This window comes from Gopherus flavomarginatus, chromosome 12 (genome assembly GCF_025201925.1).
Source record: "Gopherus flavomarginatus isolate rGopFla2 chromosome 12, rGopFla2.mat.asm, whole genome shotgun sequence".
Lineage (NCBI taxonomy): Eukaryota > Metazoa > Chordata > Testudines > Testudinidae > Gopherus > Gopherus flavomarginatus.
This window is the reverse complement of record NC_066628.1, coordinates 27,925,545-27,952,248: the sequence shown is the minus strand read 5'-3', so window position 1 is coordinate 27,952,248 and position 26,704 is coordinate 27,925,545. Positions and strand designations below refer to the sequence as shown.

The 26,704-nt window shown below is 45.6% G+C and overlaps 2 protein-coding genes across 7 annotated transcripts in view; one reads left to right on the top strand and one right to left on the bottom strand.

Annotated features, from left to right (window-relative positions):
* DNAH9 (dynein axonemal heavy chain 9) overlaps window positions 1–26,704 on the bottom strand; it is a 392,319-nt gene that overhangs the window by 19,719 nt on the left and 345,896 nt on the right. For 5 of the 6 annotated variants that reach the window (XM_050919194.1, XM_050919196.1, XM_050919195.1 and 2 more), the window contains 3 exons: window positions 8,674–8,901; window positions 1,559–1,750; window positions 804–995 (listed from right to left, as the gene is read on the bottom strand). In XM_050919194.1, coding sequence (XP_050775151.1) covers window positions 804–995; window positions 1,559–1,750; window positions 8,674–8,901 — 612 coding nt within the window. Of the gene's footprint in view, window positions 1–8; window positions 149–803; window positions 996–1,558; window positions 1,751–8,673; window positions 8,902–26,704 lie in introns of those variants that run through there. The other variant, XM_050919197.1, reaches the window with a different exon arrangement.
* The window catches only part of SHISA6 (shisa family member 6), a 616,361-nt gene that overhangs the window by 509,780 nt on the left and 79,877 nt on the right, over window positions 1–26,704 (top strand). The window lies entirely within an intron of this gene.

Below are 26,704 nucleotides of genomic sequence, written 5' to 3'. Positions count from 1 at the left end.
CACAGGAAGATCACACCTCCAATTATTGTTTCGTACAGGGCCAGGGACTTTACACTTACTGATCGCATTGATGGGCTGGAGAGCCATCACACACAATCAGCCCAATGCAGCGCATCCAGCTGGACTGCCCTGCGGTGCTAAGAAACTGCTAGGAAGCAGAAAGGTGGAATTAGTAAAGCCGCTGGAATAACAATAATTTCTGCCAGAAGAAAACAAGCCTGGCCATTGTTGCAGGATATCTTGGCTACACATCTCAGAGCTGAGCTTCTTCTACCTTTTTGTTTGCTACACATTTGGGCATCAATACTCTGAACTCTTTGCTGGGAATTTCACTTCCAGGAGTAGAGATCGTTTCACCAGTTTTATGAACAAAAACGAACTAATACGCCAGCCCCTGCTGCTGCCTCTGCACATACAGAACGGATGAAATCAGTAAGTAAACATCCGAGAGTCTTGAGTGTTTCTCATTAGGTCCAATGCTAAAAGGAGCTTGAAAGGGCCATTTTAGCAAACGGTATGCGGATGTAATTTTCCACTAGACCTGCTCAAGTCCCAAGAACCAATACAGTTGTTCTATTCATGCATGAACAGAAGAGCTCATGATGAAGTATCAAATTACCATTAAACTTGGTTCATCCAAGGGGATGCTTAACAGTCTACAGAAAAAGAACATAACAGGAAATAATACAAGATGAGCTGGAACTCTGGAATCCTATTCATTGTCTCCTATGACAGATTAAAAGGTGATTATGGAGGACATTAAATTCAGCAATATAATTAATATCAGCAAACAAAGAGGCTACCTGGTGATAACCATTGTAGTCCATGTTCCCTGGGAGAGGGAATCCTGGAGCTAGGAAGAGCTCTCCCTCCAACATTTCTGGCTTAATAAATTCTTCCAAGTAGGTTTTGCAAAGTCGTCTGTCCCAGTCATCTGTGATGTGGCCTCCATACATAATCTCACCAAAGAGGTAGCGCAAATCGTCGTAAGGGACCTAAATAATGAACCAAGAGGGCATGAAAGAGTCCACACAGATGCAGCTCCACTGACCTCATCATGGGGCTGCAGACTGGAATGCAAAGAACTGATCTACAGGGTGAATGTTTTCATTTCACCAGTTCATTTTCCTAAGTAATTGAATATCATGTAGCAGTTAAATCACTACATGCAGGAGAGCGGCCCACAGAAATCCAGCCTGCAGAACAGACTTTGTGGGGTTTCCTGATAAGAAGCGAATCTCTTTAAAGTTCCATACATTAAACATAGATGTCTAGGCAGCCAAACATTTCCAAATATTGTCCCTAAAACGGCAGTGAGGAGACTCGCACATGCCAGAGCTGATATTTTATCTAAGTGTAATTTGTAAGCTGTAACAGATGCAAGTGGAGCAGAGGCCGCTCTGTATTCCCCTAAGATACACTGAGTTCTGAAGCTAGAAAGTCTGATGATGCTGGGGAATTGGCACTTAGTGAAAAGGATTTCAGATGTTTCAATAGACATATAATAAGCATATGGGCTACAATCTGCACACAGAGCTGATTTCTTTGTTTCATGCACCTTTGAATTGGCCTCCAGGTAATTGTACAGCACGTTGACTGAGATAGTGAGGTCTCCAGTGTTAAAGGGGTAGGAGCGGTTCCAGCCCTGGGGCCCAAACTTGCGTCTTTCTGCCACCACAGCATGGAAATAACAGAGGGCGAACAGGATGCTTTTGAACTCGTTCTCCCGAGCACACATCTCCAGGGTGTCCTGAAATGGAAACAGAACAGCAATGTTGTGCATTTCCACTGCACTCTCCATCTCAGGGCTCTACCTGGGTCACAAACACTATTGGATACAGGACATGGTGAATCCTCTCACACAGTGGCCCTGCAATGTGGAACCCTCATCTACTCATTTCTGCAGCATCTAAGCAGTTTGGGGTTTTAAATCAAGGTTTTAGCCCATATAGTACTGAACAAACCTTCCAAATGTTCCCTGGTGCAGTGAGGAGTGTGCCCAAGTCTGCAGACAACAGAGCGCTGTGAGCTAACTGTGGTACAAAGCTTGGGCAGAATGCATGGCCTGGGTGGCAGGGCTGGGCCCTGGTGAATTCCATCAAGGCTGGGGGAAGAACCTCACTTCACCACATACATACACTTCACAGCCCTGCTCCAGCCTCAGCTAGCCAAGGGGGAGCCTCTCTGAGCTCTGATTAACTCACGAATCAAGGTAGGTCCCTGGTTTCTACGGGACTGGACATGCTATGGCAGCTTTCTACGTTACTGCAATATTAAATACCCCCTGAAGCACTGAGCAGGCAGGTCTGGCTATCGACTGCAGAGCTCTATTACTGAAGTTATCAAGGGGATGGCAGAAGGTCTGGACAACCAGGGATTTTGGCCCCTGGAAAGGTGAGGGGGTAGCTTTGGCTTTTGGCTCCCATAGGGAGTTTAGACCTTTGACACTGAGAATAGACACATCTCCTCCCCCGCTCCCTTGTGCATAGTGATCAAGGGGCCCTGATGTTCTTTGTTGTGCTTGAATTCCTTGTTCCTCATCTCACTAACTCTTACAGCAACTTAGCTGCCTTGCTCTCCTCTGCCCCCATATCTGCTGCTGCACCTAGCAACAGTGGATGAGCACTTTAGCTGAATGTATCCACTGAAATGATCAGCAGTGAACTGGCACCACATTGAGATCAACGGAGCAGTTCATGTCTCTTCTACAGGCGTGCTTTAAGCAGACACTGCTGCCAAGGTTACACAGAGGTTTCTCTCCGAGGTTTCTTAACCATGGCAAGTGCTACACATTAAAGCTCTGGGTCTGGCAAATGATTCTTTGGTCACAGAATCATGGGACACGCAGGGCTCCGCTTTGACTCCTCAAAACTGCTGTCTTTCGGGGACTTCCAGAATGCTTCAGTCTTCCCCTCCCACCCGTCCCAAACCATGCATACATTCGCCCATTGGCAGTCAGCTCACTGTAGACTGGCAGGATGAGTTGCCAAGGGCTCAATAAATGGATTAAAATCCAAGAGATCTAGTACTGAGGGCTCCAAAGAATAGAGAACAACCCAGAGCCTTTCACCTCTGCCTCAGCCCCTGAGTCTGAGACTCCTGGCTTGTGAACTGGCATTGCCCATCTGCCATAACTATGGGCCTCTGTAGCAGGTGTGCCTACAGTACTGTCTCTGCCTGCTCTGACTAATGTAATGTGCCACATAGACTGGCTGCCTCCAAAGCCCCTTATGTTCTGAGCTCTACGGGTGACTAGTGCCCACACAGCTGACTGGGAACGAGGGGTGCGACAGGCCAGAGCAGAAGTCTGAGTCTGGGACAGAGAACCAGCTGGGAGTCACAGTTGTAACAGAATCACTGTAGTACTGAGGCCTGAAAACTAATTGGTTCTCCAGGGTTTCATTAGCATTATTTACCCAGAGGGAGTTGAGGGCCAGGGGAAGGAGCAGTACATTACCTGAGAGGGGCGTCGTTTCCATTGATGATACATTCTGAGGAAAACAAGCCTAACTGCCCGCTCTCTTCTAGCATGTTCACCTAATAGATACAACCTTATTGTACTGAGCACCCACCCAGCATGTGCCAGTAGGAACTGCCAAGCAGTAGAGAGAATAACAAAACTGGACCTCTGACGCTACACACCGATGGCGGCTCTGCTGCCCATCTTTCCGGCTGCACTCTGGATAGTGAGCAGGTAATGGGCAGCGTCGACTCGCCGGCAGGCTTGGAGGTGGAGGGGCGGAGAGCCTGAGTCATTTAGTCAACGAAGATGAACAAAGGAAGCCAGCTTCCAGGGCTGAGCTGGGAGCAGGCAAGCGATGGTTCGGAGATAAGGCTTTGAGCGGGAGGCGAGCCGGCTGCATCCATCTCCAGTGGAGTGAGTCTCTCTCACAGCAAGGAGGGAATAAAGCCAAAACACAGAGCCCTGCACTCCAGCAACACCTAAAGGTGAGGAAATTGGAGCCCTTCCAGCAGCAAATGGTGAGCTCGATCCTACTCGGGGATGGGAGGCCCCGTTAGTTGAAAGTGGGAGCTGATTCCATTGTCCCCGGCCTGGCTGGGCACCCATTCCATTGTGCCGGTCACCTTGTTTCCCCTTAAAAAGAACAGGAGCACTTGTGGCACCTTAGAGACTAACAGATTTATCTGAGCATAAGCTTTTGTGGGCTACAGCCCACTTAATCGGATGCATAAATTTGTTAGTCTCTAAGGTGTCACAAATACTCCTGTTCTTTTTGCGGATACCAACTAATATGGCTGCTACTCTGAAACTTGTTTCCCCTTGTGACTTGTCATTGCAGTTTTTGACTTAAAGCCAGAAGAGCTCAGGGGTTTCTGCTGTAGCTAAGATGCCATCTCCTCACTGTGGCTTCTGGCACACCAGCACCAAAGGTACGGCTCTACACTGCTTCTGAAAGCTGGTCTGTCTGTTGGTCTCCACTCCCTTCATGCACCCAGGTCATGGTAATGGCAGCCACGGGAGCTGTCTTTCTGGCATGGAACTCTGCATTGGAATCCAAGCTGCTATTTAAAAATACTTCATTTTTTGTGACTGGGGAGAAAACCTTACAATGCAACCCTGGTGTAACCCAGTGCAGTGATGTCTGCCTGAGGCTGCAGTCAGCCTGAAACAATATAGCTCAGGGAGGAGTGTATTACCCATTCACCTCATTGGGACATTCACATGGAAAGCTAATGACAACTATTTCAGTGCCTGCCTTGTTAACTATTTCACTGCTGATTTTTTGGGCAGATACATCTAGCCCACGTTTTCATCCCACAATCCCAAATGGTATCCCATGTCTCCTTGGTGCCAAAACTTTCAGCTTTGCACTGACAGCCTCTCTGATGCAGTTGTATGTTGCTGATACCTTGAGAACTGAAGACGGGGGGTGAGGTTACCATAAAACAAACAAAATTTAATAGCAAAATATGTAAAACAAAGGGTCGCTGTACTGAGTATATGACTCAACTTCACACCCATTAGTTAACAATTTCCATTTCTTAAGTTTCCCAACTCTGTAGCGGATTCCTAGGCTGCTGCACTGCCACACTACACCACTGCAGAATTCAGGGACCTTGCTAGAGAATGGAGGTCCCACTTGCCATGCAATGTGCTGATCCTTGTTTAATGGGAATCAGGCTTGGGCATCATGAGCAATTACTGCCCTGTTGTCCTCTCAGTTAGCGAACAGCTTCTAAACCCCCTCGGTTTTTAGGGTGCTGCTTTGCAGGTATTACGAAAGAACAGGGTCAAAGCACTCTACCATGCTCGGAACTCATTCTTTCCTCCAGCAACCTCCCAGTGACTTCAAGGGGCCTTTATCTGAATGAAACCTGAGAAAGGATCTGGCTCGTAGCCTCATTTGGCCTCTCTCTCTATTTAATCTCGACCTTTCCTTTAGCTACAAAACCAGAACAATATTCCCCGTGTACAATAATAAGCCATCTTTGTAGCTTTCCGCTGAGCTAAATTTGAACATCCATTCCGTACGCTGAGCAAGAATGGAACACAAAGCAGTGAAATGAGGTGTAAAGGTTCTCCTCCCACACACTGCAGGATTTTGTGATAAGAGGCATTTTATAATGCTCTAGCAATTTAGAAAATGTTAATTACTATCTGATTGAAATGAGCACAGGCAGGATGAAAATATTACTTTGGGGGAAGGTTCCCCGCTCCCCTGCTCTGTGGGACTTTCTGTGCAATTCAAAATGATGAATGGCAGTAAATAAAAATGGAATAATCTTCACTGACTGTTCACATTAACCCCTGCTTGGAATCTCCCACCTTCACCTCCCTGGAGGTCCCCTTCCTTACACCTCAGACGCCTTCAAAATCAGAGCATCTAACAGAGTACACATGACGCAGCACCTTTGCCTGACAGGACAGGCTCCCCTTGTGCCTCCAGGGCTGCAGGCTACACTGCAGCTGCCCTTGAACTACTACAGGGGGATGCACCCTGCAAAGCTTGATGCTTGTGCTCCTAGCAAGCAATGACTGGTCATGCCAACAGTAGCCTTAAAACCTCCTCTACTGACCAGCAGCACCATGTGGGCACAGGGGGGGCCCTTTTAAGGAGCATTCCACCTGCTGCACTGACATACATAGAAGCAGCTAACAAGGCCAGACTGCCTCTAGGGACTAGTCTGGGGCAGATGACCTCTATCCCCTTCACTTCCCACAACAGGGGCTCTAGCTGGGAGACCTCTGCATGGGTAAGTGTGATTTCACTGCCCAGCTGTGAGCAGAACAAGGCAGCTGCTCTGCACCAACTGGTGATCCAGGGCTGTCTTAGGGTAAGTGAAGAATAGCACAGGGATTTAGGGAGATAGAATACAGCTAGCCAGCTGGGATTCGGCAAAGCCTGGGGATAATGCCCCAGTCTCTAGGGAAAGATGCCATAGGATTTTTGATAAACATGAGTGGCCAGGGCCTTGGCTTTATCCCATCCACAAGAGAGGACAGACAATAGCACAGCAGTCCCTAGCACTAGAAATGGCATTGCCCCAGTGCTGACTCGAAGCAAAGACGGCTTTCGACTGAATCTCCATATCATTGCCCAGGGTTTTCCTTGTAGGCTCCCATCCAACCAGTGTCTAAGCAGCGCGTATGAGATTCAGGTGGTTTGATCACTCAACAGCTATCAAGTTGTTCCCTCTTTATTTAAATATGGAGCTGAAAAAGTAATCCATTTGTGAACAGTTCCCACACTGTGGTCTCAGAGATACCAGTATTCCATGTACTTAGAATAAGAGACAAGTGGGGGTCCATGCTGACTTTTAACGACCACTCTGTGTGTGTGTCTATTGGTATAGACTGTATATAATACTTGTGTAGTAACATACAGATCTAAAATGAAGGGCTGCCTACCGACAACTGCTGTTGTTCTTATGGGGCTGGGATGTTGAAGATGGCCTACTTTGTCCCTGGTTGATAATGGGGCCATGATCTGAAGACAGATCTGAGGGTCTCTCTCAGAGCGTCTGACCTCAGTGAGGCCTGCAGCTGAGTTTGCCTGCTTTTTTGGGCCAAGGCGCAAAGCCCAATACTTTAAACAACAAACAAGAGCATGGCCTGCCCCCGGGCATAAGAGCGCATGTGCATCTGACTCCAGGTACATAGAGGGGCAAAAGATACCAGGCCTTCTTTTCCAGGTCTTTGGGCTCAGATCAGACCCAGCATCTGCTTTAGTTACTGTTGGAATGCAAAGTATTTCATATGATACAAATATATCATCTAGCCTTTTTCCTAAATATGGAACAGAAATATTTATTGAGAACTTCTGCCTTTTCTGCATTATTATGGACAATTCTACCATTTCCATCTAGTTACAGGTCAATACCATTGTTAGGATTCTTTTTGTTCCTAACATACCTGAAAAACTCCTTCTCTCCGCTGGCCACAGATGTCTCCTCATATCCTTTTGCTTCCCTTTTCAATTTTGTACAATTCCTAGCTTATGATTTATATTCCTTGCTATCCAATTCCACTTTTTTCCATTTGTTATACACATTTTTTTGTAAAGGGACTGCTAAGTGTTAATATGTACAAACCAGATGGAGGAAAAAACACACAAACTGAAAAATCAAGTAAGGGGAGAAGATGGAGTATGACTCCAATTCATAAAACTCTGAGTAACCTAATTACCCCTTAATGAACACTTTACTACAATACATTTTTATTTTTTACACTTGCTTTCACTTTCCCTCTAAGCCAGGTGGTTGTTTCTTAACCAGTGTGGCCTTCTTTCTTGACTATGGCTTTTTAGGCATCTAGTAAAATGTCCTTAAACAGTTTTCAATTATCATTGGGTTTGGTGATTTTTTGTTTGTTTAATTCTCTCTCCACTGATCTGGATCATAATTCTTTTTAGCTTTTTGAAATTGGGCCTTTTAAAGCACCAAGTATATATTATTGATCTGGATTTTATTCTGTTGGCACTTAAGAAATGGGATCAAGTCATGATCACTTTTACCTAAGTTAGCAGTAATTTTAGTTCTCTGATCAATTTCTCTTTATCAGCATTAGGTCTAATACATAATTCTCTCAAATTTGATGCAACTCTTTTTGAGTTAGGAAATTATCATCTATAATTTTTAGAAATCCCAAGGAGATTTTAGTACTGGCAGCATAAGACCTCCAGCATGTGTCACTCAGACTGAAGTTCCCATGATCACACAGCTTTTTCCCTACACATTTATACATAGTTCTGTAAGGAGCTCTAGAAGACACCATCTAGTATTCCCTCCTTGCACTTTATCTGTTAAGACAGTGATCCATAAGCATTCTAGATAATAACATAAGAATGGCCATACTGGGTGAGACCAAAGGTCCATCTAGCCCAGCATCATGTCTTCTGACAGTGGCCAGTGCCAGGTGCCCCAGATCACTTACTTCTGAACTGTCAGTGACTTGGAAACAGGTAATGCTACTTTGGACATAGAGTGCCACTCCCCTGCCCATTTTGCCCACTCAATGCTGCTTAAATAGATTGTAAGCGGACATTCTACAAGGTTACGCAGTGGCCACTTGGGAGCAGAAGGTAGCAGATATGCCCCATACATTGTGTTGTGCATCTGGATACATTAGTTCTTAACTAATCTGGCAACCTGTTTGGTTACTGCAGCTACCTCATGAAGGAAGCCAATGATTCCTATGAAGTGTAACCATACCTGGTTGAAGTTATCCAGGGCCTTGTGCAGGTTGGCATGCATCCCAGTTGGGGGTTCGTTGGTGATTTTGATGGAGTTCTCCAGGATTCCCTGGGGGATGATGTGGCCATCAGGTGAAGGAGCAGGCTCTGCACTAATGAAGACACGGAACTCCTGGTGGCTGCCTTCACTGTGCTGCTCAAGTTTTTTCTCCAGAGAACCTAGCCACTTGGCCACCAGATGGATGTTCTAGTATGGAGAAATGGGACAATACTTCGTCAACTGCTGGCATTTACATCTGGAGTGAGCATCCATCAAATATAGCATCAAGATGAGGTCAAGGAGCCCACTCATGCTCCAAAAGTCAGACCACAGCCTATATATAGCTGATTCCAGAGAGCGAAAGGGGACACAGAAGCAAGGCTCCCTCCAACCGTGCCAATTAACTCAGTTAGAATACACATTTGCTATGTCCAGAAACCACTCTCTGAACCAGTTATCTTGCTAGTACCAGAAAATAGGAGCCATATTCTGTTCTGGTGTTACCTGGGGTAGCTCCACAGACTTCAGAGTAGCTTTCTGGACTTGCATCTTGCTGTGTGAGAACCAGATATTCAAAAGTATTTAGGCACCCAAAAATAGGCACCTGGTGGGACTGTCAGAAATGCCTATGGAGTTTGGGCATGTACCTCCACAGATTTCAATAGACACGTCTACTAGACACATCTGAAAATCACACTAAAGTTCCAATCTGCATTTGTAGGCACCTAATTACCTTTGAAAATCTGGCCCTGAGTGTCTAATTACTTCCCAAGTCTTTTTAGTGCTACCTGCACCATGCTTTGCCTGCAGTTCAGAGTGGAATGTGCCACAGCAAAGCCACAGGGACTGTTTAACATATCAGGAGGCAGGGAAAGATGCAAAGAGGGAGGCAAAATGCAGAGACCACAGCAAAACCCATGGGGGCTGGCTGTGTTTAAAGGGGGAACAGGTCAATGAGTATCTGTTTCTTTGACCCAGGCACCCTAATTTTCAAATGCAAAGATCACTATCCTTGCAGCGTGGGGCTCTTCGGAGAAGGCATTCATCCAGGAGCTCTCTTATCTCTTGGCAGGCAGCTAGCGATGCTGGTAAACTTCAGTCCAGTTTGCAAGGCAGCTAGTGTGTGTACTGTGTTTTTTATGTTAGGTAGATTTTTACTGAGGCTTGTTATCCTACATACAAGGCAGTGTTTGCTCAATACAAAATGATACACAAAAATCTACATTAAAATGTTATATTAAAGCTGCAAAGCCATGTACTCGGAAGCTAGGAAATGCCAGCATTTAGGCTGTCCATGAAACTTTAATTTGGCCCCTGCGTGCATATGCATCACAATGCAATCTATGATTATATGATCACATGATTTTTTTTTTCACAGGACCTCTGCTGGAGCCTAGTCTGGGCCAGAACTGAGGTTTATGAATAAGTATGCAGCTTCCACAGTGGTGGCACTTCAGGATGCATGTAGTACTAAAGAGAAGAATAATTGTCCAGGGAATGGATGGAGAGGTTAGATACTTCTCTCCCACAGGAAGTGGCTTGCACGCCTCAGTTCCAATCAAATGGTACCCTAGAAGGAGAGGGTGTGGGTGTGGTTTTTGTTCACGCTGACAGGATGCAAGGTTTCTAGTTTAGAGCTTAAATAAATGAAATAATAAATAAATATTAAATATTTAAAATAATATATATTTTTAATATAAAAAAATTCCTTTCCTTTAATGATTTGGGAGCATGCTAGTATTAAGTGGAGCAGGAGGGACTCATGGGTCTCGAGGGGTCCTTTCTGTTGTAAAATATAACAGTGAGAAAAACAAAATGCAATTATACCCTAAGTGTTAATGCAGCAGTTCTTTCCCACTGCAGTCAGGGCTAGAAATGGCAAGGAAATCCCACAGAGTCCAGGCAATCAACCTTCTCTAATATCACTAGTCCAATAACAAAAGAAGAATTGAGAGACATACACAACCAGCCATAAAGAGCTAACATTTTATGGATAAAGCTCAATACCACCAACAAAAATATTGTGCCTTGAGTATCAGAATATATAGAGAACACTTTATGAGGATTTTCATCTTTAAATGACAATTTTTTTTTCTACAGAATCATGTGATTGAAAAAATCTTTTGATTCACCTTCTGTTGATGTGATGCTACTGAATAATACTTGCTGGTATTGCTAGCCTTCTGAAGATTGATGCAAAGAGCAATTCTGATCTGATGGCTAATGGAGGGTCAGTGCTGGGGAAAACAACTCCAGACATTCTATTTACGCTTTATTCCTTTTTTTTATATTACTATTAAAATTTAAATAGACTAAAGGGGGAAAAAGGAAAACAGATAATATGCAATTTGTTGGCATTAAGGATTTATGACCTTGGTCAGATGAACAGTTCCTCAAAGGAAAGAAGTAAATAAGAAAATGGGGCAAATTTTCACAGAAAAAAAGGACTGTAATATTATGAAGATGATTTATAACTCCGAGGGGAACTCTGCAAATTGCTCCACTGCATGAGCCTTTTCTGCCAGCCAAACAACATTCTCCACCACACTTCTGAAAGCGTATGTTGCACCAGCTTTCTATCTTTTTCACTTCCACAAATTAACTCTGGAGGCCCCACAGTAAATGGGGTTAAACAGTCATGTGATTGCTTTCCCATATATTTTTCTATGCCAGATTTGGAAGCCTGTGACAGAGCCCTTGTGAGAGTCAGGTCTGGATAAGTGCACATCAATAGGCATTGGAAAGCACCTCTGAATCCCCCAAATAGTTACAGCTAACGCTTATGGCTAGGCTGCATGCAGAGGGATGTAAATCTCGGAGGCTGCGTGTGTCAAATTGTCTCAAGTGGAAGTGAAATTGAAGTTTCAAGTGAATTTGTTCTTATTGTTTGTTTAGCTAGCCAGATCTTGCAGCTGGATCCATGCAGAAAGGCCAGCACCTGCTCCAAGCCCTGGTGAAGTCAAACTACCGGAAAGACAGAAAAAAGGAAGCTAAAGAGAGAACTGCCACAAATTTACCCTTGCAGTAATGTCACTACTTTTGCAATTAAATGGCCATTTGTTCTACTGAGTGTGTGTAAGCCAGAGCAAGTGTGCCTGTGTGAGCGAGTGAACCTGAGCGTGCATGTGCAACATCGGAGTGCTTCTTCAGCTATATACTTCAAAGCAGCTTTACTCTGACAGAGGACATATATCACACGATGCTGGGGTTGCCATAGTAATGATCAGAAACAGTAACACATACAAACCAGCATTTACTTCAGAATTCATTCCCTTCATATACAGTGTGAGAGTACGTGAAGCCCTTTCATATTTTGCAGAGTGCTGGGAATTTCTGATTCATGCCTTTTCCCAAATTGTCTTCCAAAGTAATGACAATTAGCCATTTTTACAAGGTCTGATTGTCTCAAGAAACACACGGTGAAAACCACAACTTTGGATACCCAGATCGGCAGGTAGTGATTGATCTATCGGGGATCGATGTATCGTGTCTAGTGTAGAGGCAGATAAATCGGTCCTCAATCGCTCTGCCATCGACTTCGGAACTCCACCACGGCGAGAGGCGGAAGCAGAGCTGACAGGGGAGTGGCGGCTGTCGATCCCGTGCCGCGAAGATGCAAAGTAAGTGATTCTAAGTGGATCTAAGATACGTTGACTTCAGCTACGCTATTATCATAGCTGAATTGCGTTATCTTAGATCGATTCCGCCCCCCTCAGTGTAGACCAAGCCTCAGTAAATCTGAGAACTAGGCTAGACAATGAGAACCTCTAGCATACAGTCCAGGGAGGGCCCCCTTCATCAGTTAAGGATGGTTACCTACCTGTACTGTAACTGTTGTTCTTCAAGGTGTGGGTGCAGACATATATTCCACTCAAGTGTGCATGTGCTCAGCACACCAAAGACAGAGAACTTTGCTTAGCAGTACCTGTAGGGGCAGTGCTCAGGCCCTCTGGCCCCATAGCCCCTCCCTGGGCTATTTAAGGGCACTGTTGCCACAACCCACCTTGGTTCCTTCGCACCAAATTTCAGTGGGGCTCAGAGCCTAAAGAATGACTGCAGAACTACCTCCCCAAAATTTGCATCTGATCTAGATGCAGTCATAATAGCATACTTGACAAAAGTACATATTGAAGAGAAAGTAGCAGCTGTGACCATCTGTATCCCTATGTGTACCCTTTTTACAAACCTACAATCGATTTTGTACAAAGTATGCCTTGTGAGGGATCATTTGAAAACTTATAATTTACTGATCATTATTGTCCTGGTAAAATATGCGTGGCAACATTGTATGTAAAGTTATAAGAGTCTACTCTATAACATTATTGAGATATGCTTAAAGTTTAGAAAAGCAAGCACAAACCAATTTCTCAAAGACAAAAGGTAAACTTGCACTTCAGCCAGGTGTCAACAAAATCAAATGGACTATCACCTGTTTAAGGGACCATTCCTTGGCAGAAAAAGGGTGTGAGTGAGAATTTTACATCTTGGCAAAGAAACAGCTGGAGGTTCCTGTCCCACAGACTTTCTGTTCTCTGAACACCATCTGGTGATCATTCTCAAAGAGGAGGAAACAATATAAAAATGGAGAACAGAGACCCCAAATGATCTCTCCCTTCATCTATACTCATGGCAATGACAACACTTAAAGGACAAAGGAAGCATTATTAGACTGGGGAGAGAGCCTGTTTGAACGGAGTTCAGCAAGTAAGACTCTACAGCATGTGGGGAGAGACATGCTTTGCTCTGAATTCATTTAGCTTGTTAAGTTACATATTAGATGCATTTAACCTCTTATTTATTTGTAACCAATTATTACTTTTATGCCTCATTACTTGTAATCACTTAAAATCTTTCTTTCTGTAGTTAATAAACTTGTTTTATTGTTTTACCTAAACCAGTGTAGTTGGACTGAAGTGTCTGGGAAACTCCACTTGAGATAACAAAGTTTGTGCATATAATTTTCTATTAATTAAATGACAGATTTTATATGCGCTTGTATTGTCCAGGTAGGTGCTGGGCAGTACAAAATGCACAATGCTGGAGGAGGCCTGGGACTGGTAGTTTGCTGGTGTTGCCCTGCAGTGTAATTCTTGGATGGATGGCTACAGCTGGGAGTGATTCACATGCTGGAGGCTGTGTGAGGGCAGATCAGGAGTGGTGGCTCTCACAGCACAGCAGTGTAAAATACTGCAGAGTTGAGGGGATACAGTTCAGCAGACTACATTGAACCCTTGAGAATGTCACACCTGCTAATGTCCAATACCGAAACATTACTGGGAAATGAGATCTATGTCACTTGGGCCCTCATAACCTCTGTGGCGGCACAGTTCAAGCTATCCCTTAAATCAGTGAAAAGCAGGATAATATCCACCTGAAAAACATTTGCACAGAAACTGCTTGACCCTTCATCCCATCCTCAAAGAAAATAAAAAGTCAAGGCAATGAAGAAGGCTGCAATTCTGTCATGAAGGTCGCAGAAGTCATGGATTCCGTGGCTTTCCATGACCTCCATGACTTTTGCAACTGCAGCTGACCCCAGGGCTTCCTGAGCAGTTGGCCCCAAGGAGCAACCAAGGAGTGGTCCTGGGTGCTGCAGGGTCAGCAGCACCAGCCACTGCTGGAGTAGCCCCAGGGCCAGCCACACTAGCCACTGCTTGGGTGGCCCTGTGGCCAGTCGCATCGGCCACTGCTGGAGCAGACTCTGAGGCCAGCCACACCTCCTGCTGCTGGACCAGCCCTGTTCCTGGGGAGCTGCCTGAGCAGCAGTGGTCCCAGGGGCTGCCCCAGAGGCCTTCAAAACAGCAGCCCCTGGGGCCTTGGAGTAGCGGGTGTCTGGGGGTCAATCAGCCTCCACTGCCAGTGCAGGGGCTAGCTGTTGGCCCCTGGGGTCCCTCAGAGCAGCAGTGTCCTGGGGACCTCCAGAGCAGCAGCACACCAGGGTCCCAGGAATTGCTAAATATTAGTCAGGGGTACTTATACAGTAAAAGTCATGGACAGGTCATGGGCCATGAATTTTTGTTTATTGCCTGTGATCTGTCTATGACTTTTATTAAAAATATCTTTGACTAAATCTTATCTTTAGCGATGAATGAAATGGCTTAACTGTTTCCAAATACAATGCTAAGCAATGTCTGACATTCAAGAATGAAGATGCTGTACGTCTGTATTTGAATAAAGCTTAGGAAGAAAGACAGGTGAGTGTATTGTCTGGTTAATATGAAATTGTGAAATCATTTTAGACAAAGGGCTGAGGCCTCAAGGCCATCTTGTTTTTGAGTGTAGGGAAGGTCTGCCATTAAGGACTGCAGGTCACTGGCTCTCCTTGTGGAAGTTATGGCCACAAGAAATGCTATCTTTTGGATGAAATCCTCTTTTTTCTGAGTGAGGCTGCTACTACCGCCATGCATTTGCTCGTACAGAGCTGAGGACAGGCCAAAGGGGAGCACAGTGTACTGACCGTGTTGACCTGCCACAACAAATCTCAAAAACCACTTGTGGCTTGGGAGAATTGCCACATGGAAATCTCAAAAACCACTTGTGGCTTGGGAGAATTGCGACATGCATCTGAGGAAGTGGGTATTCACCCACGAAAGCTCATGCTCCAAAACGTCTGTTAGTCTATAACGTGCCACAGGATTCTTTGCTGCTTTCACATGGAAGTAAGTGTCCTGAACATCAAGCAAGCCAGTCATTGTGATTCAATGTGGGAAGAACTGAAGCAATGGTGACTAGGTAGAATTTCACGTATGTGATGTACTTATTGGGATTGGAGAGATCAAGGCTAGGTCTCATTCCTCCCGTGGACCTGGGGACCAAGAGGAGAAGGAGGAGAATCCCTTTCCCTCCTTCTGCAGGGGGACCTCCTCTCTAGCTCCTGAAGAATGCAAAACGGAACCTGTGGAAGGAGCAGTGGCTCGTGAGAGAGGTGCCTGAAGAGAGAAGGAGTGGGAAGGGGGAATCCACAGAAATTGGATTTCAGAACCTAATCTCACAGTGCTTAGGATCCATCTGTCCATGGTTACTCTGTGCCAAACACTGTGAAAGTGAGACAGGCTATCCCCGAGTTGAAGAGATGGAGATTGAGAGATCACAGCTGAAATGATGTCCTGGATGTGCAAGTAAAAATAGTTGCTTGCTTGACACTGGAGGGCGGGATGGCTGGTTAAAGTTGGATCCAGAAGGCTTCCTCCTCTGTGACCTATGAGGCTATGACTTGTTCTGGAGAAGTCTAGCTGTCTAAGAGTAAATGACGACAGCTGGAAAGCCCAATACTGCTGCTGTTGCTGAAAACCTTCATAATGGCTCCTCTTTGGGGCTGAGGTATAAAACTCCAACAAACATACCGTAGCACAGTAGTCCTTAAAAGAATGTCAAGTCTTGTCAGTTTCCTCAGTAAACATAAAACAACCATCAAAAGGCAAGTCTTCTATGCTCTGCTGAACCTCAGGAGCAATGCCAGAATTCTGCGACTACGAGGCCCTTCACTTAGTCACAGCTGACACCAGAATTCTGGGGAAGCATCTGCCACATCCAGTGGTGACTGTAATAATGTTTTGGCCAGCAGATGGCCCTCCACAATGAACAACAAACTCTTACCTGGATGATTCTGGCAGTTTATCAGTACATTTCGACACAGTCTCCCAACTGAGGAAGTCATATTTAGATAGCAACACTTATTGATTTGCAATGTGCATCTGTAACAATGGGGCTGAATAAATTTTCCTCTCCATCAATCCACACTCTTAGATTCCCTGTCCTTAGCGTGGATTCGTATCTCCCCTGCAATAATCTGTCATTTACTGTCATCATAACAAGAGAGTTTAGGGACTGGATGAGAATAGAAACACTCAAAACCCTGCTGTCATGGCACAATCCTCACTCTGAACTTTAGCGTCCAAAAGATGGGGTACCAGCATGAATTCCTCTAAGCTCAATTACCATCTTAGTACTTGTAGCGCTGCCACCATCCAGGAATTCCAGTGCCTGGTACACTCCAGTCCCCCCCAAAAACCTTGCCCGGGGACCCCCAAGACCCAGTCCCTCTGGGTCTTAACACAAGGAAAGTAAACCCTTTCCCTCACCGTTGCCTCTCCCAGACTTCCCCTCCCTGGGTTCCCCTGGAAGATCACTGTGATTCAAACTCCTTGAATCTCAAAACCGAGAGGACAATTCACCTTCCTCCCTCCTTCTCTTTCCCCCTCCCAGACTCTTCCTGAGAGAAAGTAATCCTGGCACAGAGAGAAATCAGCCTCTCTCTCCCTCTTCTCTCCTTTCTCCCCACCAATTCCCTGCTGAATCCAGACTCAGTCCTCTGGGGTCTCACCAGAATAAAAAATCAATCAGGTTCTTAAACAAGAAAAGCTTTTAATTAAAGAAAGAAAAAACAGTAAAAATTATCTTTGTAAATTTAAAATGGAATAGGTACTGGGTCTTTCAGCTACAGACACTGGGAATACCCTTCCAGCCTAAGTATACAAGTACAAATTAAAATCTTTTCAGTAAAACACCAGTTTGAACTCCTCCAAGCCAAATACACATTTGAACTCCTCCAAGCCAAATACACATTTGCAAATAAAGAAAACAACCATAAGCCTAACTCGCTTTATCTACCTAGTACTCACTATTCTGAACTTATAAGAGCCTGTATTGGAGAGATTGGAGAGAAACCTGGTTGCACGTCTGATCCTTCTGAGCCCCCAGAGTGAACAACCACCAAAACTAACAGCACAGCCCAAAAACTTCCCTCCCTCAAGATTTGAAAGTATTCTGTCCTCTGATTGGTCCTCTGGTCAGGTGACAGCCAGGCTTACTGAACTTGTTAACTCTTTACAGTCAAAGAGATATAAAGTACTTCTGTGCTATTAACTTTTCTTATCTGTTTATGACACCTGCGTAGGGACATAATATTGTTAGAATGCTTCACTGTAGGGGGCAATGAAGCTGGGGTATTGCAGGCTCCAAAAGAGCTTCATTTATGGGAAAAGCTACCTTACCTCAGGTTGAGGACTGGAGAATATGCAACAACTTATGGGTATTCTCCTGCACGAACTTGGCCAGCATGCCCAAGGTGGAAGCCTAACACCTCAGGAGGTCCTGGTATGACTTGAAATCCTCGAGCACAGGGAAGGAGAATCACCTAGTGAGGAGAAGGAAGGAGGAAGCAGGGCCAGTGGAGGCTCCCTGGGTTCAAAATGAAATGGACCAGGAGGAATGACCTCCGACTGAATCTGCAACAGAGGTAGCTCAGGAGGACAGGCTGCAGATTCGGTTGGCAACCTTATCTTGGACTGGGTAAAAGAACAGGATCTTGTAGATCAAGGAAGGTCCCAAATATTCCAAGGAGGCCACTAGGGAGAAGGATATGGCATTTATGGACAGGAGGCATGGGGAAAGATGCCTATCTTAGTACTGATGGTGATCCAAGGATGGCCTTAAGGACTTCCAAGAGTGTTGCCTTGAAGAAAAGGGAGAGGAGAAAGATGTCCTCAAACATGACCAAGCAAATGACCAGTCTCATCCAAATACCAATATGGAAGTGGCATCGGTACCAAGGACAGAAGAGCAGTCAACAAGTTAAGTACTGTACCAAAATAGGCATCGTACTTCCACTCAACACAGGAGCAGACAACAATTCTGAAGCTGGAACTTGTACCAATCCCCAAAATGAGTTCTGCTCTGAAGGTATTGTCGGTACTTAAGAGTGCATCTGTGCCGATGGACCCCTCGGTACCAAAAAGGGGCATTGACCTCAACTCTGCACTCTGCATCTTAGGAGGTGCAGAATATGGTGCTGCCAACTGAGACAATTTTGCAAACAGACCAGGCGGCACAGAGGACACTGCCAAAGCAGAAGAAGCCACAGCAGCTGAGTGCTCCTGAATTATTGATGAATCAGGAACAGAGAGGCAGAGCAGGTCTGATGTAACCTGATATGCCATAGTGTAGAGACAGTTGGTGCTGATGCTGACATTGTCAGTGCCAGACTCAACAAATGCCCCATGCCCAGTCCCGAGGTCGATGGAATAATGTCCAACAGCTCTCGGTGTGGTACCAGGAAGTGGTTAGACGGGCCAACTCCATCCCACAAACCTGAAGAATCATGGTGCAAGTGAACACGCCTATTCAAAGATGAAGAGGAACCTCTTGAGTCCTGGAATGGCCTTGTTTGTCTTGCAAGACCTCTTCTTCGGAGGACCAGAGGAAGGAGAATAATCCCCCTTCCTGTTAGGGGAAATATCAGACCTGGAGCCTGGAGCAACAACTTGAGTTGGGACTGGATGGTCTGTGGAAGTCCACAGTGCCAAAGCAGATCTCATGTCCTGTTTCAGAAGGTATTGCTTGAGGTAAAAATCTCTTGCCACCTGTGTTTTCTTGAACTATTTACAGATGGAGCACCTTTCCATAATGTCCCCTTCTCCAAGGCACAATAAACACTGAGTGTAGGGATCACTACTGGGGATAGCCACCCTATATGACAGATAGCGTTTAAAACTTGGTGAAGGCATCTCAGCAGGCTAAATCCTACTTAACTAATAAAAACTTAAGTGTATCACTATAATTAATTATATACACCAGAATCACGGAAACTCTGTGACAGAAAAAGTGAGGTAAAATACCACACATAATATTTCGACTTAAGCAGCGGGTGGCAAGGAGGAACTGAGTAGGGTTGGAGTCGTGCTGCCCTTACATAGCTAGGGGAGTGGCTACAGGACAGAGGTACTGTGGGCACTGCTAAGAAAAGATTTCCAGCCTAGTTGTATTTGGTGCATGCACACCTGAGTGGAACACGTGTCTGCAACCACTTGAAGAAAAATGAGAGCTAACTACAGATGGACAATGGAGTCACTGGAATCCTATTCCCTCATTCATATTTACTGTATAAGGCTGCATAGTGTGTTGTCCCATGAGAAAAAGATACAATTATTTCAGAATGCCTTCATTAATCCTCACCTAGGATCATGGCCATGTCAGCATGGTCAGAGGCAGCTCACAGGTCTACAAAGATCAGCACAAACATTTGGTTCTCAGCCTGCAGCAGATCAACCATTGGGACCAGGACTGTCTCTGTGCAATATAGAGAACCAGACTGGAGGCCATCTGAGGGCTCCAGGAATTGTAAGAGTACCGCAGCTGTGTCATAAACATCTCCCTAAAAGGTGAGATTAGAGACTGGGTGATAATTAGAGACATTAACTATGTCCAAAACCTCAAGGTCAATTCCTTAAGTATACAAACTGTGCTATGGGCAGCCATTCACAATCTCCTCCAATAATGGACACAATGTCTCCACTACTTGTCAGTGGCCTAGAGGGGCACAGATCCAATTTACCATTGGTGTCCTAAGGCTCCTCCAGAACCCATCAGTAATACTGGCCCAAAGTCAGGCAGACCCCTGCGTTTGACCCCTGTGCCACCAGCTTTATCTATCTAGATACATCAATGGCCCTCAAAACCATAGTATCTGACCTCCTTCCAAACATGTATGGCTTTATCTTCACAACCTCCTCTCAAATATAGAAGGATTATGGGGCATATGAGTAGTTCAAATATTCCTTTCCAATGTCTATTACTTTGTATTTGACACTAAACTGGGAGGAGTGGTAGATACGCTGGAGGGCAGGGATAGGATACAGAGGCACCTAGACAAATTAGAGGATTGGGCCAAAAGAAACCTGATGAGGTTCAACAAGGACAAGTGCAAAGTCTGCACTTAGGATGGACGAATCCCATTCGCTGTTACAGACTAGGGACCGAATGGCTAGGCAGCAGTTCTGCAGAAAAGGACCTAGGGTTACAGTGGATGAGAAGCTGGATATGAGTGTGCCCTTGTTTCCAAGAAGGCTAGTGGCATTTTGGGCTGTATAAGTAGGGGCACTGCCAGCAGATCGAGGGACGTGCTCATTCCCCTCTATTTGACATTGATGAGGCCTCATCTGGAGTACTGTGTCCAGTTTTGGGCCCCACACTACAAGAAGGATGTGGAAAAATTGGAAAGAGTCCAGCAGAGGACAACAAAAATTATTAGGGGACTGGAACACATGACTTAGGAGGAGAGGCTGAGGGAACTGGGATTGTTTAGTCTGCAGAAGAGAAGAATGAGGGGGTATTTGATAGCTGCTTTCAAGTATCTGAAACGGGGTTCCAAAGAGGATGGATCTAGACTGTTCTCAGTGATACCAGATGACAGAACAAGGAATAATGGTCTCAAGTTGCAGTTGGGGAGGTTTAGGTTGGATATTAGAAAAAAACTTTTTCACTAGGAAGGTGGTGAAGCACTGGAATGGGTTACCTAGGGAGGTGGTGGAATCTCCTTCCATAGAAATTTTTAAGGTCAGGCTTGACAAAGCCCTGGCTGGGATGATATATTTGGGAATTGGTCCTGCTTTGAGCAGTCAGTTGGACTAGATGACCTCCTGAGGTCCGTGCCAATCCTGATATTCTATGATTCTAACACTGAATTTCATGTGCCATCATGTTGTCCAGTCACCCTGATTGGCTAGGTGCTTTTGAAGTTCCTCACCGTCCTACCTAGACTTGTCTAACCTAAATCATGTTGTGCCATCTGCCAATTTTGCCACTTCCCTGCTCTCTTTCTTTTCCAGACAAGAACTAGTCTGTCTGTGTACAGAACTTTGTAGCTGCCATTGTTAACTTTTTGCCAAGATGAAAACTGACCATTTAACCCTACTCTTTGTTTCCTATCTCTTAACCAGTTTCCGACCCATGACAACACTTTGCCACTTTGCCTCTCACTTCAAGGACTACTTAGTTTCTTTTAGTAGCCTCATGGTAGAGACTTTGTCAAAGGACTTTTGAAAGCCTACATGAAGGAGTTCTCCTTATTTTCTACTGGACTGATATGCTCAAAGAATTGAGAAAACAAGACTGATATTCGAAGAAGCAGTGAAATACACTGGTTTTGGAGGCACCTACCACACTTCACCATTGTTGTGCATATTTTCCAGAGATTTCTAGGAGCAGGGAACTGGGGATGGCAAGTAAAGGATGCACAGCATACTGGAGTGTCATCTGTTTTAAAACCAGAAGGGATCCCTGTGATCAGCTTCTCTGGCCCGCACAACACAGGCCAGAAGATTTCACCCAGTGATTCTTGCAGCAGAAGCAATGTTAATGGCTCTTTTCTAGTGATGAGCTGGTGACACATTAGTTATTAATTATTCTGTGTATTATGGTAGTGCCTAGAGACCTCAACTGAGACCGAGGCCTCATTGTGCTAAGTGCTGTACAAATATATGCTGAGAGATGGTCCCTGTCTGGAAGAGCTTATAGTCTTAGTAGACAAGAGAGATGGCGTGGGGGAAAGAGATACTACAGAACGATAGTCTGAAAGTGCTGTTCCATGATCTCTGATGTCAGTTTTGGGGGTGGGGCATTGTTTATTTACAGTCTATTTTACTGTAGACGTTCAATGTGTTCTAGGGCAAGAGTGGGACAGAAAGAAAGACAGGAAAAAATTGACTAAAGGAAGAAAAGGAAGAGCGGTAAGGGGATGAAAGGGAAGAGGATGATAGGCATGAAGGTATCCAGAGAGATACTGAAGTGAACTGAAAGGCAAGGGTTAGGGTTGGGTTTGAAATCAGCAGATACTCAACAGAGGGGGAACAATATTCAGAGTATAAGCCAGCCCTCTGGCTGATGAGTCTGAAGGTCCCTGGTGAAACTGCTTCTGCAACTGTAAGTGGCAGCTTTAGTCTCTCCATCCTCAAGGATTTTTTTTTCTTTCCTTGATCCCACGTCTTGGGTGGGGAGATGGCCTGCCTTGCAGAGTTCTGGGCCTAAGGGGTGTTAGAGGTAGTACCACAGGGCTTCATCTTTCCTGTTTCCCTCACCCTAGTGCTGCAGCTCCTACCACAGCCTAGAGTTCAGATCTAGAACTGAATCCAAATCAAAACCTCCAGGGAGTTTGAGGCTGCTGGGGTTTGGGGTTCCAGTTTGGTTCTTTATGCAAATAGGGTTGAATGGCAAATTCCCTAGCTCCATCTGACCTTCTCCAGAGTTTGAAGCAGAGTGCTCTGGTTTGACCAAGTTGTGACAGTGCTGTGGGTATAGCTTACACTGCAGGGCAGTGCTGACAATCTGACCTGTAACTAAAGTCTCTCTGAGCAGTGCTAAGCAGTCAGATGAGGAGAGGCAGGGAAGGCAAACAGGCATCTAGAGTCTCACCCCCACCCCACAGCCTTGGTCCAAAGGCATGACTAGAGGAGTCCTCTCCCAGTCTGGAGCACCAGAGAAGCCGAAGGCGCAAGGCAGAGACACGGATTGGAGGTCGTGGGGGTGACACCACCTCTACTCTTTTCAGCTGCACCCAGCGACGAGAAGGTGCTGGACATGAGCTGATCAGCGCTGCCATTGCTTTGCTGGGGCTCTCCTGAAAGAGAACCATTTCTTCTTTATTGATGGAGAGGTATACCGGACATTAGCGGTCAATACATGTGTGCCCTCAGGGAAGTGTATCCCACAGTCCTGCTACAATCTTCTGCAGTGTGAGAGAGGAACCAATCAGTCCATGGGGTAGAAGCATACGGCATACACCACGCATGGTTTACACTGCTTGTGGAACGCACACTGAAAATGGCCCAGTAATAAGATGTGCTCTGCAGCCTTTTGATTTGCATACAGCTTTTGTCTAGGAGCTCAATGTTATTTAATTTAATACATGACCCTGTCTCAGTGAAGCAACAGTGTATGACAATGGAAAGACACTCAAGAATTAAATTAATTTGATCACGAAGTGAGGGAAATGGCAATTTTGGAGAATGGATGGGGACTGGGATTACTTTGGGAATCACTAGCATTTGAACTCTTCCTGGCATCAAATTGTCAGGATCTGCTAATGGCAGATGCTAATGCAGGGAGTTTATTTCTCTGGGCTTAGGCTGATGAACATTGTTTGCTGATTGTGATAGCTACTTTCCTAGCCTGAGGTTCAGAAGTAGGAGGAGTGAGTTTAGCCCAAAGATCATATGTGTCCCACAGCATCATAAAATTCAGCTCCTGGGTACTCCTGTCCTGCAACGGGAGGCTCTCTGCTTCCGGAGAGTCTTCTTGTGCAGGGAAAACCCTCGGGAGGCCAAGATAGCCATGTGAATAGCTGCTTTGCACTAGGGGGATCTGAAAAAAGCTGCTTCAATGAAGCTGAAGGTGCGGCCCCTGCTTTTTGGCTCCTCTTTGCATAAGAGGCTGGTTTGTCTGGAGACAGATCCACAATGGAAGTTTGTATAGAGGGAGCCCCTTGCCCCAGAAGGACTGTGTTAGTGAGGGGCTAAAGATAGTGCTGTGCATACGCCACTGTGCTGCAGAATGGATCCAGAGGGAGTCAGCTTTGGAGAAGGCAGGTGGGAAGAAAAGGGTGAGCTGGAGAGACAGGCTGCCCAAAGCAATGCTCTTGATGTATATATTTTACCTCAACATGGTCTAGTGCTTCTAATTGCTCTCTCTCGAGTCCATAATTATTACCATTCTTCTGTGGTAGTGCCCACTATGTAACAGATGCTTCCCAAACAGACAGAGGTCAGGGTAAAGGGAATCACAACAGGGAAGGCAGAAAGAATTTAGACAGGAATCCGTTTTGTAATAAGAACCTCACAGGTCTTGCCTGCAGTGTGGCAATAGGACTGTTCTCTCTCACCCTTTTCTCCCCATTGCCCAGGGCAATGTGACGGACAGTTAGTCGTCTAGGGAAGGCCTTCAGGAATACAGCCATTGACAGATACTGGGACAGCTTCCTTTCAAGACCAGGCAAGGAGGACAGCTGGAGGTAGAAGGGTCTTTTGGATCACCCAATCTATTTCCCAGGGGCCAGCACAGGACTACTACCTACTACCAGTCTCAAATGAAGGATTGACCATTAGGTCTAGATCCATTTAAAAATTAAATGTCACCTCTTCACATGTGCACTGAGAAATGGAGATGAGGGAGAATGCTGGAAAGATGCTCTCAGTGTGACTTCGGTGACAGATTATGTGGACTCCTCTGTGTGTATAACACAAATGGACCAGAGCCATCCATTTATCCTATTTCTGTGTCCTAGCGTGCCTGATTTGGGGGCACTGTCTGTACAATCTAGGAGTCCTGGTTGATATTATGAAGTTATTCTGAAGTTGTTATCATGAAATTGCTGCATCATGGAAAGCATCATGCATGCAGTACTGTGGACAGGACCTGCACCGGTACACACCCGACTGAGGACAATGAGGAGTCCTTAGCTTTAATATCTGTGCTTTGACCACACAATTATTATGCTAACAATAACTGCACACTAAGAGTAATCAGTTTTACCCTACCTCTCAGAGGGGAGCAGTGGAAAACACAGAACAAAGAAAGTCAGGTGCTGGTAGGGGATACAGAAATACATAGAACCACACAGAAGGAGCTTGGGGTTTGACACACAGAATGTCTGGACAGGAGTAAGGAAGAGCATGGACCAAGGTCAGAGGGGACAAGCTGAAGGGAGAAGACTCCATGTTTCAGCACACGTTTCAGCTCTGCAGCCAAAGTACCTGGATGACGCCAAAGGATCCCGACCCTGGTCCAAACAGTGCTCTGGTGTGATGAGAAAACTGAGGCAGGGAAATGTATGTAGGGTTTACTATTTTGTCTGATCTGCATTCTATTGTGATTTATCTGTTAAGCGAAAGAGCAAATAAGGCGTTAGACTCTGTGCAAAGGGCATCTGTGCGTTATCTGCTTCGCAAGTGCCAACTCACCCTCTGAGAGGGTTAAAACTGTAACCCAGAAGGCTCTCGCCTTCGGTGGCATTCTGGAAGAGGGTGTCATTAAGGCTATGGGAGTATCTTGAGGGTCAGCACTGGTCCTGGGGGGCTCAAGCAAGTGGGCTGAGGAATCCATTGCCATGAAGGGGCAGCAGACTATAAGTCTCTGCCCAGGAAATGTGCTGGAAGGTCTAGGGAGGAAACATTGCTGCAGCCTGCTGAGAACCAAGGGAGCTTAACACATCCAGGGACACAGCAGCTGAGTCCCCTCACAGCAGTCTAAAAGGCTAATGCAGTCCTAGGATGCATTGGACAAGGTATTTCCAACAGAGACAGGGAAGTGTTGGTACCATCACACAAGGTACAGATGAGACCTTATCTGGAATACTGTGTGCAGTTCTGGTCTCCCATGTTTAAGAAAGATGAATTCAAACTGGAACAGGTGCAGATAAGGGCTACTAGGATGATCCAAGGAGGAGGCTGATAGAGTTTGGCTTGTTCAGTCTAACCAAAAGAAGGCTGAGGGGAAATATGACTGTTCTCTGTAAAAACATCAGAGAGAGAAATACCAGGGAGGGAGAGGAGTTATTTAAGTTAAGCACCAATATGGACACAAGAACAAATGGACATAAACTGGCCATCAACAAGTTTAGGTTTCAAATTAGATGCAGGTTTCTACCCATCAGAGGAATGAAGTTGTGGAGCACCCTTCCAAGGGGAGCAGTGGGGGCAAAAAACCTAACTAGCTTCAAGACTGAGCTTGGTAAGTTTATGGAGGGGATGCTATGATGGGACTGTCTATGATGGCACGTAGCCGATCTGTGACTGCTAGCAGCAAATATGCCCCAACAGCTTTTGATTGGACACTAGATGGGGAGGTATCTGAGTTACTACAGTGAATTCTCTCGCACGTGCCAGCCTCGTGAGTCTTGCCCACACGCTCAGGGCCTAACTGATCACCATATTTGCAGTCAGAAAGGAATTTTCTCCTCAGTCAGATTGGCAGAAACCCTGGGGGATTTTCGCCTTCCTCTGCAGCATGGGGCCCAGGTCACCTGCAGGTTTAAACTGGTGTAAATAGTGTATTGTCTGTAACTTGAAGTCTTTACATCATGATTTGAGGACTTCAGTAACTCAGACAGGTTTGGGATCTATTACAGGAGTGGGAGGGTGAGGTTCTGTGGCCTGCAGTGTGCAGGTCAGACTAAATGATCATGCTGGTCCCTTCTGGCACTAGAGTCTATGAGTCTAGTGAGTGGCCAAGGGGGAGGGGC